This window comes from Motacilla alba, chromosome 4A, assembly GCF_015832195.1.
Source record: "Motacilla alba alba isolate MOTALB_02 chromosome 4A, Motacilla_alba_V1.0_pri, whole genome shotgun sequence".
Classification (NCBI taxonomy): Eukaryota; Metazoa; Chordata; class Aves; order Passeriformes; family Motacillidae; genus Motacilla; species Motacilla alba.
In genome coordinates, this window is record NC_052045.1 from 15,268,344 (window position 1) to 15,283,690 (window position 15,347).

A 15,347-nucleotide genomic window follows, 5' to 3' on the forward strand; every position below is an offset into this window, starting at 1 on the left:
AGAAATGAGGAGCTGGTCTCTTCCTCAGGCACCAGATGGAGGAACTGTCCTGCTCAACCCTTGGTTTTTTGGGAACAAAAGCTTCTGTGGTCTCTGCAGGGACCCATGGCAACACAGCTCCAGCATGAATTTCTGCTGCAGGGTTTAAATGGAGGCAGGTTGTGCTGAGGCCCAAAAGTGCCTGGGGAAGGAGGTTCTGTCTAAAACCTCCATGGTGGTGGGTGCTGGAGGCTGAGTAAAGAGACAGCCAGAGCAGAGCGGGGCAGCGTGTGGAGCATCAGCACTGTGCTTGAGCTGGGTGCTGGGTGTGACTGGAGGTACCCACTGTGCTGGGGGACTCACGGGGTGTGTGGCAGTGGTGGCTGGGCTGGGGAGCTGTGGGGTGTATCTGACAGTGGGCATTTAGGGTGTGTAATTGTAGGGTGTGCTTGGCTGTATCCAGTGATGCTGTGCAGCTGTGGGGTGTATTTGGCAGTGCCTATATGGCTGTGTCACTGTGGGGTGTATTTGGCAGTGCCTATATAGGCTGTGTCACTGTGGGGTGTATTTGGCTGTATCCAGTGATGCTGTGTCACTGTAGGGTGTATTTGGCTGTATCCAGTGATGCTGTGTCACTGTGGGGTGTATTTGGCAGTGCCCATTTAGGCTGTGTCACTGTGGGGTGTATTTGGCAGTGCCCATTTAGGCTGTGTCACTGTGGGGTGTGTTGGGCGCAGGCAGTGCCACCAGTGTCTCCACTGCAGCCCAGAGCAGAGCCAGCAGCCCCTCACATGGTTAAAAAAGGGCAAAAATGGCCAAGAGGAGTGAAGCGGGGGATAACAAAAGGTGAGAAGCAGGTCTGTGGGCACTGAGGTTGGTGAAGATGGTGAGGATGAGGTGCTGAACAGGGGGGTGATCCCTGGAAGGAGCTGTGGCCTGTGCAGGCCCCTCACAGAAGCAGGTTCTCCTGATGGGAGTGAGACCTGTGATGGCTCCACAAGGCAGGAGTGGGACCTCTGGAGGCTCCACACAGGAGAAGGGGGATGTTCCTGGTAGGAATTGTAGCCTGTGGAGCTGATTTCTAGCAAAAATTGTAACGAGTGGAGGCCCCACAGGGGAGCAGGTTCTCCTGACAGGAACCGTGGCCTTGTGAAGGCCCCACAGGAGCCTGGGATAAGTATGAGAAGGAAGGACGACTATTATGTCCCAACCATACCTGTCCCAGTTCCCAATCCTTCTGCACCCCTTGGTGGGAGGTAGATCCCCTCACAAGATGGGGAAGTTGAGCCATGGTGGGTGGGGGTAAGACATTGTGTTAGTTTTATCTTTGTTTCTCATTATCCAGATCAGTTGGCAATAAATCAAATTGCCAGGGATTGGAAAGGGGTCACTGTATTTTTATAGCAGCCCATCAGCTTTTCCCTCTTATTTCCCTCTTGCCTCAGGTGGGCAGCACAAGTGAGTGGACATCTGGCAGCCCACCACAGCAGCAAACACTCATTTCTGCTGCCCTAAGCACAGCTGGTGCCAAAAATGCTTGGCACAAGCCCTGTGGCAGGGCTCATGGAGAGCCAGATGACTGTTGTCCATAAAAAAGAGGGATGCTGGTTGTTTCTCTTGGCTGTGCTCTGCTTCTGTGGTGCCTCTGCCATCCATGGGGGTGTCATGGGTTGTCCCTTGTTGGAGGCAGACATGGTGGCAAGGTAGAAACAGACTTATTTGACTGAATGCAAGGGTCATGAGATGCCCAGGGCAGTAGCTGCTGCATTAATAACCTTTATTTTACCAGAAATAGCAAGTTTAAATGTTCTTAGTAGATATGGGGCCTGTTCACAGTGCTAGTGTGGCTCTCCTGCTGCTTGGGGGAAAGTGGAGAGTTTCTCCATTGTCAAACCCATGTCTTGGGGCCTTACTATTTCTTTCTTCCTCCTCCTAAGAGTGAGATTGGAAATTGAGGGAATTTAACCCCGTTGAGTGCCTGGTGTGTAGTTCTGATTTCTAGACAGCAAACCCAGGACCAGCAGATCCAGCCCCATGAAGCTGTAATATGGAGACAGGGCAGATGTGTCCCAGTGGAAGGGAAGCTTTAGGAGCTGAGCAGGAGTTCAGCTGTATTCCCACAGCTGGTTCAGAGTGGTTTCCATTGCTGCTCCGAATGGGGGAACTGGATTTTTAATCCTGTCCACTGGAACTCACTTGAGGGGAGCATGTTTTTTGTAACGTTGAGTGGTGGCCAAGCAGCTTTCATTGAGCAGACCAGTGCCAGGGGGGATTCCCATGCTGGTGCCATTGCTACTGTATGAAAAACCTGGCTTGGATATTCCACGAGTTTTCTGATGTTGTATTTTAGAGTTGCATTGCTTCCAGGAAAAGGCTTATCCTGACTTTTCTTTGAATGGCTGCCTGGAGAGACTGAGCTATTGGGAGCATGGTGCCAGTTCCTGGCAGATGGGGATGGTGGAGATGACAGTGACATGTGCAGGGACACTGACTGGAATTTCCTCTCTCCTCTCTGCCATGAATTCTGATGCATTTTGAGTCTCTGCGACTTGCAAAACGAAGATGTGATTCATGGGATTCTGAGCATACTTTGTGGTAACTTTATTAGTGCAGGAAGTTTATTTGTGGTCACTAAGTGTTCAGTCATTTAAAGCAGATTTAAGTAGCTTTAAAATTTATATGGTTTGGAAGCAAAATTTCAGCCTCCGTGGAGTCAATGGGGAAAACCACCACCACCACCACTGGGATAAAGTTTGACTTGTGATGCTTGAAGAAATGTGTCTTCTAGAAGTTTTCTGCTCTAATTGCGTTCCTTTGTTCTTTTCCCTTAAAGTCTTGTGAAGAAAACAATCTGAGGACCATGCATCCGTGACTCCTGGAACCAGCCTGTGAGCCAGGGCGATGGAAGTTCTAGAGGGCCTCCAGCGTACTGCTTCTGTGAGCATTCCCAATGGATGTGCCAACAGGATTTCCCAAGGAAACATGGAAGGAGGGAGCACTGATGCCTTGGAGGCCTGTGGTGCTGAGCACTGCGCCTCTGGCGACGCGATCCCCAGTGAGCAGGAGGACACACACAGGTATAAGAAGACAACCAAGGGCAGCCGGATCTGGAATTTTGTCAGACGAAGGAAAGGACTCTCTACGAATAAGGACAGGCCCCAGTCCATGATTCTGCTGGGAGTTGCCTCTGAGGCATCAGAATTAAAAAAGCCATCCTTTATGGACAGGGTACGCTCGTCAAAAAAAGGAAGATCCTCCAGGACACCCAAGAACATGGATTTGAGAGCATCCAGAGTGCAGGACGTGTGTGACCCTGAGGAGGACCTTCATGGCAGTGGGCAGAGAGCTGTCTACAGGGTTAGGAAGCTGGGCGATGGCCGGCGGCCCTCCCGCCACTCGTACGCGGGGTACATCGAGGATTTGGACTCTTCTTTTGAGGACATAGAGCTGAACATCAGCATTCCTGAACTTGATGCCACTGAAAGTAAATGTCTCAGGGATATCAGTGGCAGATTACACGGTGAGGATAATGATGGTAACTGCCACAGAATACCGGCCAGGAAGAGCGAGTCTTTGAATTTTGAACACGTTAAGAGTCCTGCAATTACAGAAGGGGACAATCAAAAGAGGTGTGCTGTGCTCCCACAGGAGAGCAGGAAAGGAAGGAGCTCTGATGTCTGGAGCTATCTGAAAGGAATTTCATTAGCTAACAAAGATAATTCAAAGCTCCCAGATCAAAGGGCTGAAACCAATTTCCAGAACTTAGAAAATACAACTGATCATTCCACTTCTTACTTTGACTTTGATACAAGATGTGAGGAAAATCTCAGCCAGCGAAAAAAATCAAACGGTGCTGCCAGAGCCACTCACTTTGGGGGTGTTGTGAGGTTCTTAAGCAGCGTGGCCGAGGCAGCTCGGCGGCTGCGAGGCTCCTCGAGGGCGTTCTCCCCTGATGAGAAGAGGCCTCAGCGCAGTTTCCGGGGCCGCAGGCAGGATGTGGCCTCTCCCAAAGAGGGCTTGGTTATTGAGAACGAGAGCGCGAAGGCCTTCTGCACGGTGGGAGCCTGTCTGCAGTCCCCGGATTCAGGCACGTGGGAGAACCTGAGCTTTGAGAGTTTGGCGGGGAAGGAGCCCCTGCAGCACTGCAAAACCACAGATGGACTGAAAGGTGTTGGTTCCTCTGGCCTGGACAGTGGCAATGACAGGCTTAATGAAACCTCACCTTCTCCCTTTGGGCCAGAGCCATCCATGTCCCAACTGGCAGAGCTTGCAGATGGCTCTTTCACTGAACTGAACAGCAAAGACCCCTCTGAGGATCTGGTTGAAATTCCACAGACAACTGTGGCTGAACCGATTGAGGGCTTGGGCACTACTGCAGAGAAGACCCAGGTCATGGCCAGGGACCTGCCACCTTCTCATGATCTTCCTGTGGATAGTCTGGATACTGTGGACCTCGGCTGTTCTCCAGCTGCCAGTGGGGACTTTTCTGCAGAAACTGAAGCACAGACTCACCTTCCACAGGCATCACCAACTACATTTGATTCTGGGGATGTGGCTTTTGCCCCAGTGGTTGCTAAAGACACGGATCCATCTCCAACAGTTGCTCAGGAGCTTTCAGAGACAGAACTGGATAATCAGGACTTGAGAAATCCTGAGCTGCCTTTGCAAAACTTGTCTGGAAGTGAGCTGGAGTTTCAAGACACTGACAGTACCCTGGAGAGGGTCGTGGGCAGGGACCTGGCACCTTCTCTTGATCTTCCTGTCAGTAATCTGGATGCTGCAGGCCTGGGCTGCTCTCCAGCTGCTGATGGTGCCTTTCCTGCAGTGACTGAGGCTCAGGCCCACCTTCCACAGGCATCACTGACTAAACTTGATTCTGAGGACGTGGCTTGTGCCCCAGCGATTGCTAAAGACATGGATCTATCTCCAGCTGCGGCTCAGGAAATTTCAAGGACAGAACTGGATAATCAGGACTTGAGAAACCCTGAGCTGCCTTTGCAAGACTTGTTGGGAGGTGAGCTGAGGATTCAGGACCTGGGCAGTACTCCCGAGACATCACAGGTTGTGGGCAGGGATGTGCCACCTTCTCCCGATCTTCCTGTGAATAAGCTGGGTACGGTGGACTTGGACCATTCCCCAGCTGCCAATGGTGACTTCTCTGCAGCACCTGAGGCTCTGATCCACCTTCCCCAGGCAGCTGTGACTGAAGAGATCCTAGACACTGTCAGTACTCTGGAGAAGAGGCAGGTCATGGGCAGGGACCTGCCACCTTCTCACAACATTCCTGAGAATATTCTGGATGCTGCGGACATGGGCTGTTCCGCAGTTGCCGACGTGGACTTTTCTGTAGTGACTTTTTTAAAGTGTTCCACAGTGAAAAGGCAGGGTTTGGAACAGCCTGGTGGCCGCATTAAAAAACGGGGAACCACTTCATTTGTGGAACAGAACTCTGTGGAGGTCATGGACAGAGTGGATGAGTTTGACTGCAGCACGGAGTGCAGGCCCTTCCAGGTGCACGTCTCAAGGATTGTCTCTTCTGGACGCCTCAAAAATGGAAAGGTAGGAGTACCTTTGTAAGGTTTGCAATAAGACCATGTTGTACATCTCAAAAAGCTGGTTTGCACTTGAAAGCATTTTTTTACATCCCTCATTGGGATTTGCAGCTAAGGAAGTTGTTCTGTGAATAGTAGCAGCAGACACAGCTCTTACTTCGTTCTGAGCCTGAGTTCTTAAACCTCCAGAGCTGCTTCTCCTAAGACCCTTCATGTGTATTAGTGTCTCTTGAAGAGGGTGTAGCAGTTTATGTTTCCCCAGACACTAGCTTTAGTTTTTTTCCTTTCTGCATTTAGGTTCATTTGAAGTAGAAGCTCCGAAGAAGAGGGGTTTTAGCAAACTGAGAGTTTTTGAGTGTGCTGTGGGCAAACAGAATTCAGCAATTGCATGTTGTCCTCTGTGATTCCTTACCTGAAAGAGTTGTAGGAGTGAAGAGGTGGGTGATGAATGAGAGGTGGGCAGTGCTAGTGGCTCCAGTCATGGCAGGACATTCCTATCTGGTACAAGGAAGTCTTTCAAAGCCCTTAAAATCCTCAGAGCATATAAGTGGACATTGCATTTTCAACTAGATTCTGGGTGTTACAAATCTGTCTTGTCCAGATAATTGCTACGAAACCTCAGAAGTCCTGTGGAGCCAACGTGAAGCCCAGGTTTAGGGTTCTTTTGGGTACCTGCTAGTTAGCTGAGGCTGGAATGAAGACTTTTTCTTTTTTCAAGGTGCCAGGTAGAAAAATAAGGTTGATTTGTGAAGAAACTTTCTCTTTTCTTATTGGGTTTGGAGAGAGGAGAGATATTCCAGAGGTGGTGACACTGTTGCCTGTTGGAAAAGGGGTCGCAGTGACTTCTGAGCCAAGAGGGGAAGTGTTTGAAAATTGGCAGCAGATTAGAAATGCTGGGGGAAAAAATCTGAACTTCTGACTTGAGCTAAATCAGGCAGCAGTATTGTTAGTTATTCCTGGTTTTGTTTTTCTGCTGTTTCTGTGTAATACAGAGAGTTACAGGAGCTCTCTGTGTAATCCCGGGCACTCCAGAGGAGTGAGTAGTGGTTGGTCTCTTCTTGGGGTTTCTGGAAGAAACATTTTTAGGAGGAGCTTAGGAGAGCTGTGGTTTGATATCCCTTCACAGGAACCAAGCTGAAAGTATTCTGGGCAGGAGCAAGATGAGAGAGGCATGAAAGGATGGCGTGGAGCAGAGGGAAATAGCAGCACTCTTGTCCCGGAGCAGTCCCATCCCTGCTGGGAGGGCAGGGCCTGCCTGTCTGGTCCCAGAGCTCTCAGGGCACAATCTCAGTGCTCTCCCAGCTCAGCTGTGTGAACAGGAGATGCCCTAAGTCCCAGCTCAGCTGTTGCAGCTTACTAACATGACCAAGAAACTTAAATATGGTGCTTAAGATAACTGGACAGGAAACCTCCCCGAGTTCCCGTGGAGCGTGGTGATAGCACACGACCTCTGGGCTGCTGTGGCTTCCTCTGGCAGGGAGGGCTGGCTGCCTGCTGGGCAGGGCTGCAGCAGGGGGGAGGGAAAGCACACAGCCCCTCCTGGGTTCTGGACACCTCCTGCACGCCAGGAGCTCCTGCTGCACGTTTGGCAATGCACAGTGATCGGGTGGTGGCACCAAACCCAGAGCAAAGGGAGGCTGAAGGAGGGATCTCCTCGGCAAGAAGAGCCCTGGAGAGTCTGCCAGCAGCTCCAGTAATAAATGACCTGAGCTACCCCGGGGATTTGCTCGCCTATCTCCCATCAGGGAGCGGCACTCGGAAACACTTTACCAAAAATAAACGTGGAAGAGGAGTAACTTCAGTCTGAGCGTGACAGTAGCAGCAGACTCCAGCCTCTTATTGTTTTAGGGCTCAGTCCATCTCTTTGCTGGCACTTGTTTCTCAGGACAGTCACTGGCCCTGCTGCCTCCACTCCAGGCTGCTCTGATTAACTGCAGGATTTGTATTTCAAGGGAAGTTCTCAACCACAGGCAGGAGAAGGTGCTGCCAGCACGGGGTGGCTTGGCCAGGCCAGCTGCTCTGAGCAAGTTCCCAGCACTTTTACAGTGTGTGAGCAGAGTAGGGCAGAAAGCATTTCCCAATCAACTTAAACATTACCCCAAGAAAAGCATAAAAGTGCCTGTTCCCACAGAGGTTCCTGTTGGGATATGGTGCGAGAAACTGGGGCTGGTGGAGCACAAGGGATGCTGGAGTGGGATTTAGGGGATGATCTGTACATTGATTCTGTCAGTAGGTAAATCTGTTTAGTTGTATCTGTAATTAATGCACCTGGTTTTTGCTTTCCTGGTCTTGTCTTTTAAAATTCTAATGTCTTTGGGCAGGAGCTGAGTGATGATATGGGCAAGTAGTTTGGTAGGATTTGATCCTGGTACTTTAAAGGAAATAGCATTGCAGCAGCATTTAGTAAAGCAGATGCAGAAAAGCAGAAAAGCACATCCCTGATAGTTGATTTCAGACCCCATCCCAAATTCTCATGTGTTCTGGGAACTTGTGAAACAGTGGAGATAAAATGTTTTGAAGAATTGGAAGAACAGTAAAGGTCAAAACAAATTTTCAGTGAGAAATGCATAACTCCATTCACACTGCTGCAGTTCTGGAGTCACAGTGCCATCCTTATTCTGAGACATGAGACATGGAGGCTTCACTAGGTTTTGGACTGAGTTTCATTTTCCACGACTCCGCTGAAGTGAATTATCCTCCTCCAACCTCTAAGAACACCACAGCATCCCAACAGGGAAACTGCTGCTGCAGGAAGTCAGGCATAGCCCCAGGAGTTGTCTTTGAGCATTTCCAGTAGCTTGAGATGATGTTTAGATGGAAAGCAGATTTGATACCATCTATTTTGCAATTCCAGCCCTTTCATCGGGGTTCCAGACTGGCTGGTGTGTCCATGGACAGGGTTTGTGGGTGATTTGATATCTCCTTTGGAGTGACTTGGGGAAAGGTTGCAAAATAGGCATCTGAATTCATAGTTCAGGTATCAGTTTGGAGTTTTTAGGACCCAGGAGGAAGTGTCAGGTTTATTTCTGGCAGAGAGATCTGCCGTAGGGTGAGGTCCTTGCTTGTCCCAGGGTCATGACCAGGAGCATCTCGGAGCCTCTGGGCTCGTGTCACCCTGGCAGGGACAGAGCAGAGGCTTTCACCGCAGTCTTTCTGTGCCCTCTGCTGGTTGCTTGGGAAATGAGAGGTTATTTCGAGGGACCAGAAAGCCAAATCTTTTCCTTGGGGTTCAGAATTTTATCTCCAAAGGGTTTGCAGGCTGCAGCTTGCTTTTGGCTGTTCTGCACATAGACCCCAGTTGGGTTTGTGAGGCTGTTCTTCTCTGGGGGAGTTAGGATTGCCAGAAGTGTGAAAACGGGATTTCTACAGGTTTGTCAGCCTTGTCCCACAGGATGAGGTGCCAGGCTGATGGGATGCCGGGTTTGGTTTCAGGGCTCTGTAAGGGAGTGTGTGTTTAAACTCCTGCATCATTGCAGATGTTTCCCCAGAGCAGGTGTTGAGGTTGTTCCTTCAAGTCCTGGCCTTGGATCCAAACTGTCCCAGTGCCACAAAGGCTGTCCCTGGTGCAGCGTGTGCTGCTGCTCCGAGTGACCCGCATGGGTATGGGTGCTGTCAGGGCCTTAGGAGGTTGCTGGGGTTCCTGTGCCATAGCTGCTCCGTGTGGGAGCGCGGGAGCCTCTCTCTGCGGTGGGTCTGACTGGAAGCGCAGGATTGCTGATTTGCAATCAGCAGTTTTTGAGCGTGCGCATGCCCGGGGATGGGGTTGCAGATCTGCTGCCTGATAGCTGGGGCACAGCTCAGATCCTCCCACAGCTTTGGGGTTTGGCTTTAGTGCAGCTCCAAGTGCCTTTTCATGAGAAGAAGATCCAGCAAAATTCCCTTTTTTATCTGTGTTTGTGGAGAAATTGCAGGTGATGCCCATAGTGACTTTTAGCTTGAGATTGGTTTATTGTGGGAGCAACTGCAGAGATGGGATTGCTGAGTGGATTTATCCCTTTCCTCCCCCTGCTGAATGGCACTGACCAGGAAATAGTATCTGGGAGAGTTGATCTTCAGAACTTTCTTAATCTCCTGGTTATTCAGCTTCTGGGTTGTGTCTCAGCCTGCTGTAACAAAAGACTTTATAGTCCTTCCAAATTAAGAATTAGTACATCACTTTCTAAATCCTGCTGTTGCCAAAAGAGTGCTGTATTCCTGTCTGCAGCGAGGTGTAATTTACTTGCAGAATGAAGATTTTGGGTATTTATGGCTTTTAATATGGTTGTGTCTGACAATCATTTTATTTTTAGAGGAGACAAAACCTCTAAAGCCTATCTTCAAGCTGTGCAGATTCTTGTATTCATAATAACCAGGAGGTGCTAGCAAAATCTTGAATTAAAGCCTATATTTAGTGCTATCTATAGTGGGGTAGGGTTTTTTGGGAAACGTATTTTTAACATTGTCAGGGAAAGGCAGGTTGAGTTTGCAAAGCTGATAGGCTTTGCTTGTATATAGAACACATTGATAATTCAGATTTCCACATGTTTTCTTTAAACACATGGTGTGTCTTTTTTTTATCCCATTCCCAGCCTCAAAAGTTAGAGCAGGGATGAGAAGAGGCACCTCTGGGTCTTGCTGGCCTTATGCTAAAGGGACTGTGTGTCAGAAATTCCCTGGATGGAAGGTTTTCTTTGGCTTTTACCTCCTCCCAGCTGCTTTCCAGCCAAGAGAAGTGTACTGGCTCACTGGATATGATGCTGGTGCTGGGAGATGGAGCCTTAATTCATCCACAGCTTTCTTCTGGGGTAATTACAGCCTGTCTGCTTTGTTCTTCATCTGTAAATGAAAATAACGGTGCATCAGTGAAAATGAGCTGCTGGAGTCTTGAGGATGGATCCACCAAACCATCCCAGGCACCCAGTTATTATCAGGCTCCTGGAAGCGTGACAGATGTGTCTGTGATTGAGCCTAGGAACCTCTTAGAGAGGAACACCTCCTGCTTGCTTCCCTTGACCTTTGTCAAATGATTTTTCTTCTGATTTCTTGACTCTTAGATTATACACGAGACTTCCATGGTGTCACATGTCACAGAGAATAAAATGAAAAGTAGGAGTTTGAATTGTGATGTTTTTAAAAAGAACATTCCATTCTGCAAAATGTCACGGTACAGTTGTCATTTTCAGGAACTTTTCCTCCTGGAATAGAATAATAAAAGTTGGAGTGAGGAAAACACCAACATTTTTCCCCACCTAGCTGTAAATGCCAATTCTTTGGATTAATGTTAAGTATATCATTAAGGTATAACTGAATTATTTAAACATTTTATGGGCGCTTCAATCAATTGCAACTGTTTTATTCAAGTCAATATTTTGTAGGCTATAGATGCAAGGACGTGTCTGGTTAGCTGTTGCCATCAGTGAACTTTCAACCCGTTAGGCTGCTCTTTTCTGTTCTTTGAAAGCAGCCAGCCCTTGCTGGTACAGGGTCCTCAGCAGCAGCAAATTCCTTCCCTGTGTCTGCTCCTGCTGGGGCTTGGGAATGGGAGCCTCACCCCTAAAATGCAGAGCAGCAAGTGGGTCTCCATCAGGGTCACTCCCAGGAGTTCCTGGGACACTCAGTGCCACTGGAAGTGTTGGGCTCAAAGCTGTACAAGGTCTGAGCCCCCTGCAGTGGGGGCTGCACACCAGGCCCGGCAGGTCCTGACCTTGCAGTCAGAAATGCACCGGGTGCAGATTGCAGCGAGCTGTGCTGGGGTAATTCTGTGTGTTATTTTATGTCCTGTGCTTGCTTTGCCCGTGACTTGAGTGTTGTTGGTAAAACCCTCCTGTGCCCCTTCTCTTGGCAGCCGACGTCTCACCCTGCGCAGCCGTCCCCACAGGCAGAGCCCTTCAAGGCGCTGGTGGAGCGCTGCCGCTCCGAGCCGCTCTCGCAGAGCACCCCCATGGGGCTGGACCAGCTGGGAGGGCGCATGCAGCACCTGCTCCGCAGACGTGGTGAGTGCCCTTCTCTGCCAGCTTTGCTTTCTGGGTGGCACCCATGCTCCAGAGCCATGGTGAGTGCCCTTCTCTGCCAGCTTTGCTTTTTGGGTGGCACCCATGCTCCAGAGCCATGGTGAGTGCTCTTCTCTGCCAGCTTTGCTTTTTGGGTGGCACCCATGCTCCAGAGCCATTGTGAGTACCCTTCTCTGCCAGCTTTGCTTTTTGGGTTGGCAGGGGTGGAAAAGTCAGGAATGTGGTTTTCATCCGTGCTGGTTACATCCCTGACACCAGGTAAGGGAGCTCCAAGAGCCACATGCTGAGGAGTTTCTTGCTGGCTAATAGGATCTTCTTGTGTACAATGTGTTCATGAAATAAGGCTGTTTTATCTCTCTAATATCTCTGAACGCAGTCTCCATAATCTGGTTATAAGAGGATGAACAGGAGTAGGCACGTGAGGTGTGAAAGCTGTTCAGCAGCTGCTGTGTGAGTTTATTTTTGGCGGTTTTCCCTTGAATTTCTGTCCTCTAAGAATCCTCTGTGATGAGTACTCACTGAGTACTCACCGTTTGGAGGTGGTGAGTGATGATGGATACTGAGATCACAACTCAAATCTGATGTTTGTTTGAAAACACAAGAAGTGAAGGGTTTTTTTCCCTCCTGTGCCATGGGTATTTTTCATGATGAAGGAGGGAGTCTCATGAGCCAAAGACTGGGGTGACCTCTCTGCATTTGTCCTGCTCACAGTGACACCAGAGAGAGCGCCATGGAATGCATTTGCTGGCAGGGTCTCGTGCTGGCAGGTAAATTGGCTAATGGCTGAATAGATGACATCATTTTCTGAACCTCCTAATTAAAAAGATTGATAATGAGAGAAAGGAAATGATTTCCTGAAGGGCCACTGCTGGCACAAGGATCCTGTGATTTAGCGATGGGCGAGCACGGAAGCGCTGCCAGGTTGTGCTGGCATTGCTCGGGAGCACTCCGGGGATTCGGGTGGCTTGATGGATGGTGGCAGCACATCAGGGTTCAGAAGAGCTGGGGAGGACAAGGCCAATTAGCTGCCTGTGCTGTTAATTGATGGCTCTGCTGCTGGGGTGCAGTGGTTCCAGCTCAGGGGGGTCACACAGCCCCTCAGCCCGAGCATTCCCTCTTTGCATGCTGCTCCATCCATCGCCTCCTCCTGCTGGAGCCAGCACCGTGCTGCAGCCTGGCTCTCCAAGAGTCTCCAAAGTGAAACGTGGGCTGCTAAAAATAGCAGCAGGCTGCCTGCATCAGCATTGAGGAAATAGGTCTCAGAGCAGTCTCTCTCCCAACAATGCTGGAAGAAAACCAGGATGGCTGCCCAGCCAGCCTGCAGCAGCATCCCAGCCCTGCTGCACTCTGGCCTGGGCAGGGCAGAGCCCCCACCTGTTTGGTTTGGGGGTCTCCTCTCTCCCAAAGCCTGCAACCATTTAGTCTGATCCCAAACCCCTCAGGACTGACACAGTCTGAAACCTCTGCCTGGTGAGAGGTATGTCAGGAGATAGAAATTGAACGTTGTGCATCTTTTAGGGAAGAATTCCAGAACATGGCTGTTTGCTGTAGATCTCTGCTCCATGACTGGGATAAGGAGCCTCCAGGTGCTGGAAACACCTGTGGGGATGCGTGTACCACGTATGTGCACTGCTTGGATCACATGTACCTGTGCTAGCAGCTGCTCTGGGGACACCAGTGGTGCTCAGTTCTGTTTCCTTCCCTCCAGCCCAGGGATGTGAAGAGCCTGATGGAAGAAGGAATTAAAATCTAAACTTGCCAAATGTGGGAGGGAAAACTCTGGTCTCACATATAATGGCAGCTTCACCCCAAAAAAGAGAGAGATAGGATGTGGAGCTGAAAATTTCAGTTGATTGGAAAAGCAGAGCTCATTTGCCTCTTTTTTCACAAGCTGCTGTGTGCCTGGGCAGTGCCATCTGCAAGGCCAGGCTGAGGTCTGGTGTGAGTGGTATCACTCAAAGCTAGAGCAGAACTGCATCTCTGAGGGCTTGGTCTGAAATGCTGGGGTTGAGAACCAGCCCAGCTTCCTTAAAAAAACAGCTTTTATGGCCTTACCCATTTCTGTTTTGTGTGTAAATTGGAGGAACTGTTTCTTTTCCAAGTCCTGACATCATGTAGACCATGGTGAGTGTGCAGCTGGGATTGCTGCAGGTGCTGGAGCAGTTGGGACCCAGGGAACTGCTGCCCTGGGCACACTGATGCAGGCTGATGAGGGTCTCCTGCTCCTGGCAGAGCATCCTGGCTCCACACCCAGTTGGGCTGACCCCACGTTGAGATGTAGCTCTGGGCTCTCCCTTTTTGTAGTATCCAAGCTGCACTATTTCTCTCGTATCCCCAGAGCACTGAATAAAGCACCTAAATATACTCTGTGCTCTCTTTTTCTAAAGGAGAGGTTGAATGAGTCTCTTGCAAACAATTTTGTTTCTTTCATTTAAAAGAACAGCCTCCGCCCCCAGCCTGAGCTAAAGCACAGCATTTATCTTTTGTCATTCCTTTTTATTTTTTTGTTCCTGTGGATTTTCTCCTGGCAGCTGAGAACGAGCAGGCTTCAAAGACCCTGAAGGTGCGCGGGAACTGCAGGAACGGTGGCCGTCGATGGAACCTCTTCAAGCCTGGAGCTGAGAAGCTGCAGATCAGTCGGGTAAGGAGCTGTGTGGAACGTGCCCCTGCCTGCTTCAGGGCTGGGATTTGCCTGCATTGGGCTTTGTGTTTATAACAATATGCCTGACTAACAGCTTCCTCAATCCCTGCGTCCTTCAGCCACAGGTGGGGAGGTTTTAGGTTTGGTATTATTTTGTAGCAATAAAAGCTCAGGTGCATTGTCTTTTCCCCAAATCAGTGTCCCTTCAATGTGTAGCGGAGGCTGTTGGACTGTCACTGGGCCTCCTGTGCCTGTGGCTGAGTGCTCCTTGAAGGTGGAGGGAACTGTGACGTTTCACATCGTCTTCAGAGCTGCTCCATGGTTTTGATGGATTTATTTTTTCTCCTTCCTTTTTTAGCCCTGTGTCCTTTGGGTTTGGTGCTGCTCCCAGCACCATCTCGGTGACAAATTCATGTCACTGCTTCTTTCCCAAAGTGTTTTGCAAATATAGGCACAATCCACTTGGTTCTTTTTTTGTGAATGATGCTTCTAGTGGGGGAAGTAAAAGCTGTTGTGGGCCTGGAGATGTTCATGTTTTTCTCTGGAAAAAATTCAGAAAAGATGGCAAAAATGGTATAATTTGTCTGATGTTTCCTTGCTTGGTTGGGGGTCTGGGTTTTTTTTGCTGTGCCCTGTGTTTGAAGTCTGGAGGCTTTGGTTATTTCATGGTCTTGTTTGGGATTTGTAGCACTCCTGAGTCTGGTTTCACTGGTACCCAACAGATCCAGATCATCCCAAACCCAACAGATTTCCCAGCCTGCAGTGGGATGCAGGCAGAGCTTTCCACTGAGTATGGCAGAAGAGGTTTAGCCCTTGCTGTTCCTCTAGGGCACAAAGGATGGTGTGGAAGCCAGGAATTTCCCTGCTGGAGTGGAGAGGGGAACTGACCTTCTGTTGTGTCTGTGGCTCTTTCCCACCCTACTGCTGTCTTTCCTTACCAGACCTTTCTTGTATTCCTTCCCCCTTTGATATTTGATGAACTGCCTTCCTGAAATGTGATTTCCAGGGGGTCCCTGGCCTCTGTGTGTGCTTTTCCATCACAGTAAGCTGGCAGTGAGTGATGCTGCCTTCTCCACCCTCCTTGTGTTGGGTGTTGCTTTCCAGGGAGCACGTGCAGGGATGGACTGCTGGATTTTTGATCGCTTGTGACTTTCTGGAATTCCATCTTGCATCACTTCTGTTTTC

General features: G+C 49.6%; 1 protein-coding gene across 6 annotated transcripts in view; it reads left to right on the plus strand.

The window, feature by feature from the left end:
* The window catches only part of ARHGEF9 (Cdc42 guanine nucleotide exchange factor 9), a 201,356-nt gene that overhangs the window by 20,632 nt on the left and 165,377 nt on the right, over positions 1-15,347 (plus strand). For all 6 annotated transcript variants that reach the window (XM_038123213.1, XM_038123210.1, XM_038123208.1 and 3 more), the window contains exons 2-4: positions 2,813-5,538; positions 11,356-11,503; positions 14,053-14,162. In XM_038123213.1, coding sequence (XP_037979141.1) covers positions 2,881-5,538; positions 11,356-11,503; positions 14,053-14,162 — 2,916 coding nt within the window. In that variant the 5' untranslated portion in view covers positions 2,813-2,880. The remainder of the gene's footprint in view (positions 1-2,812; positions 5,539-11,355; positions 11,504-14,052; positions 14,163-15,347) is intronic.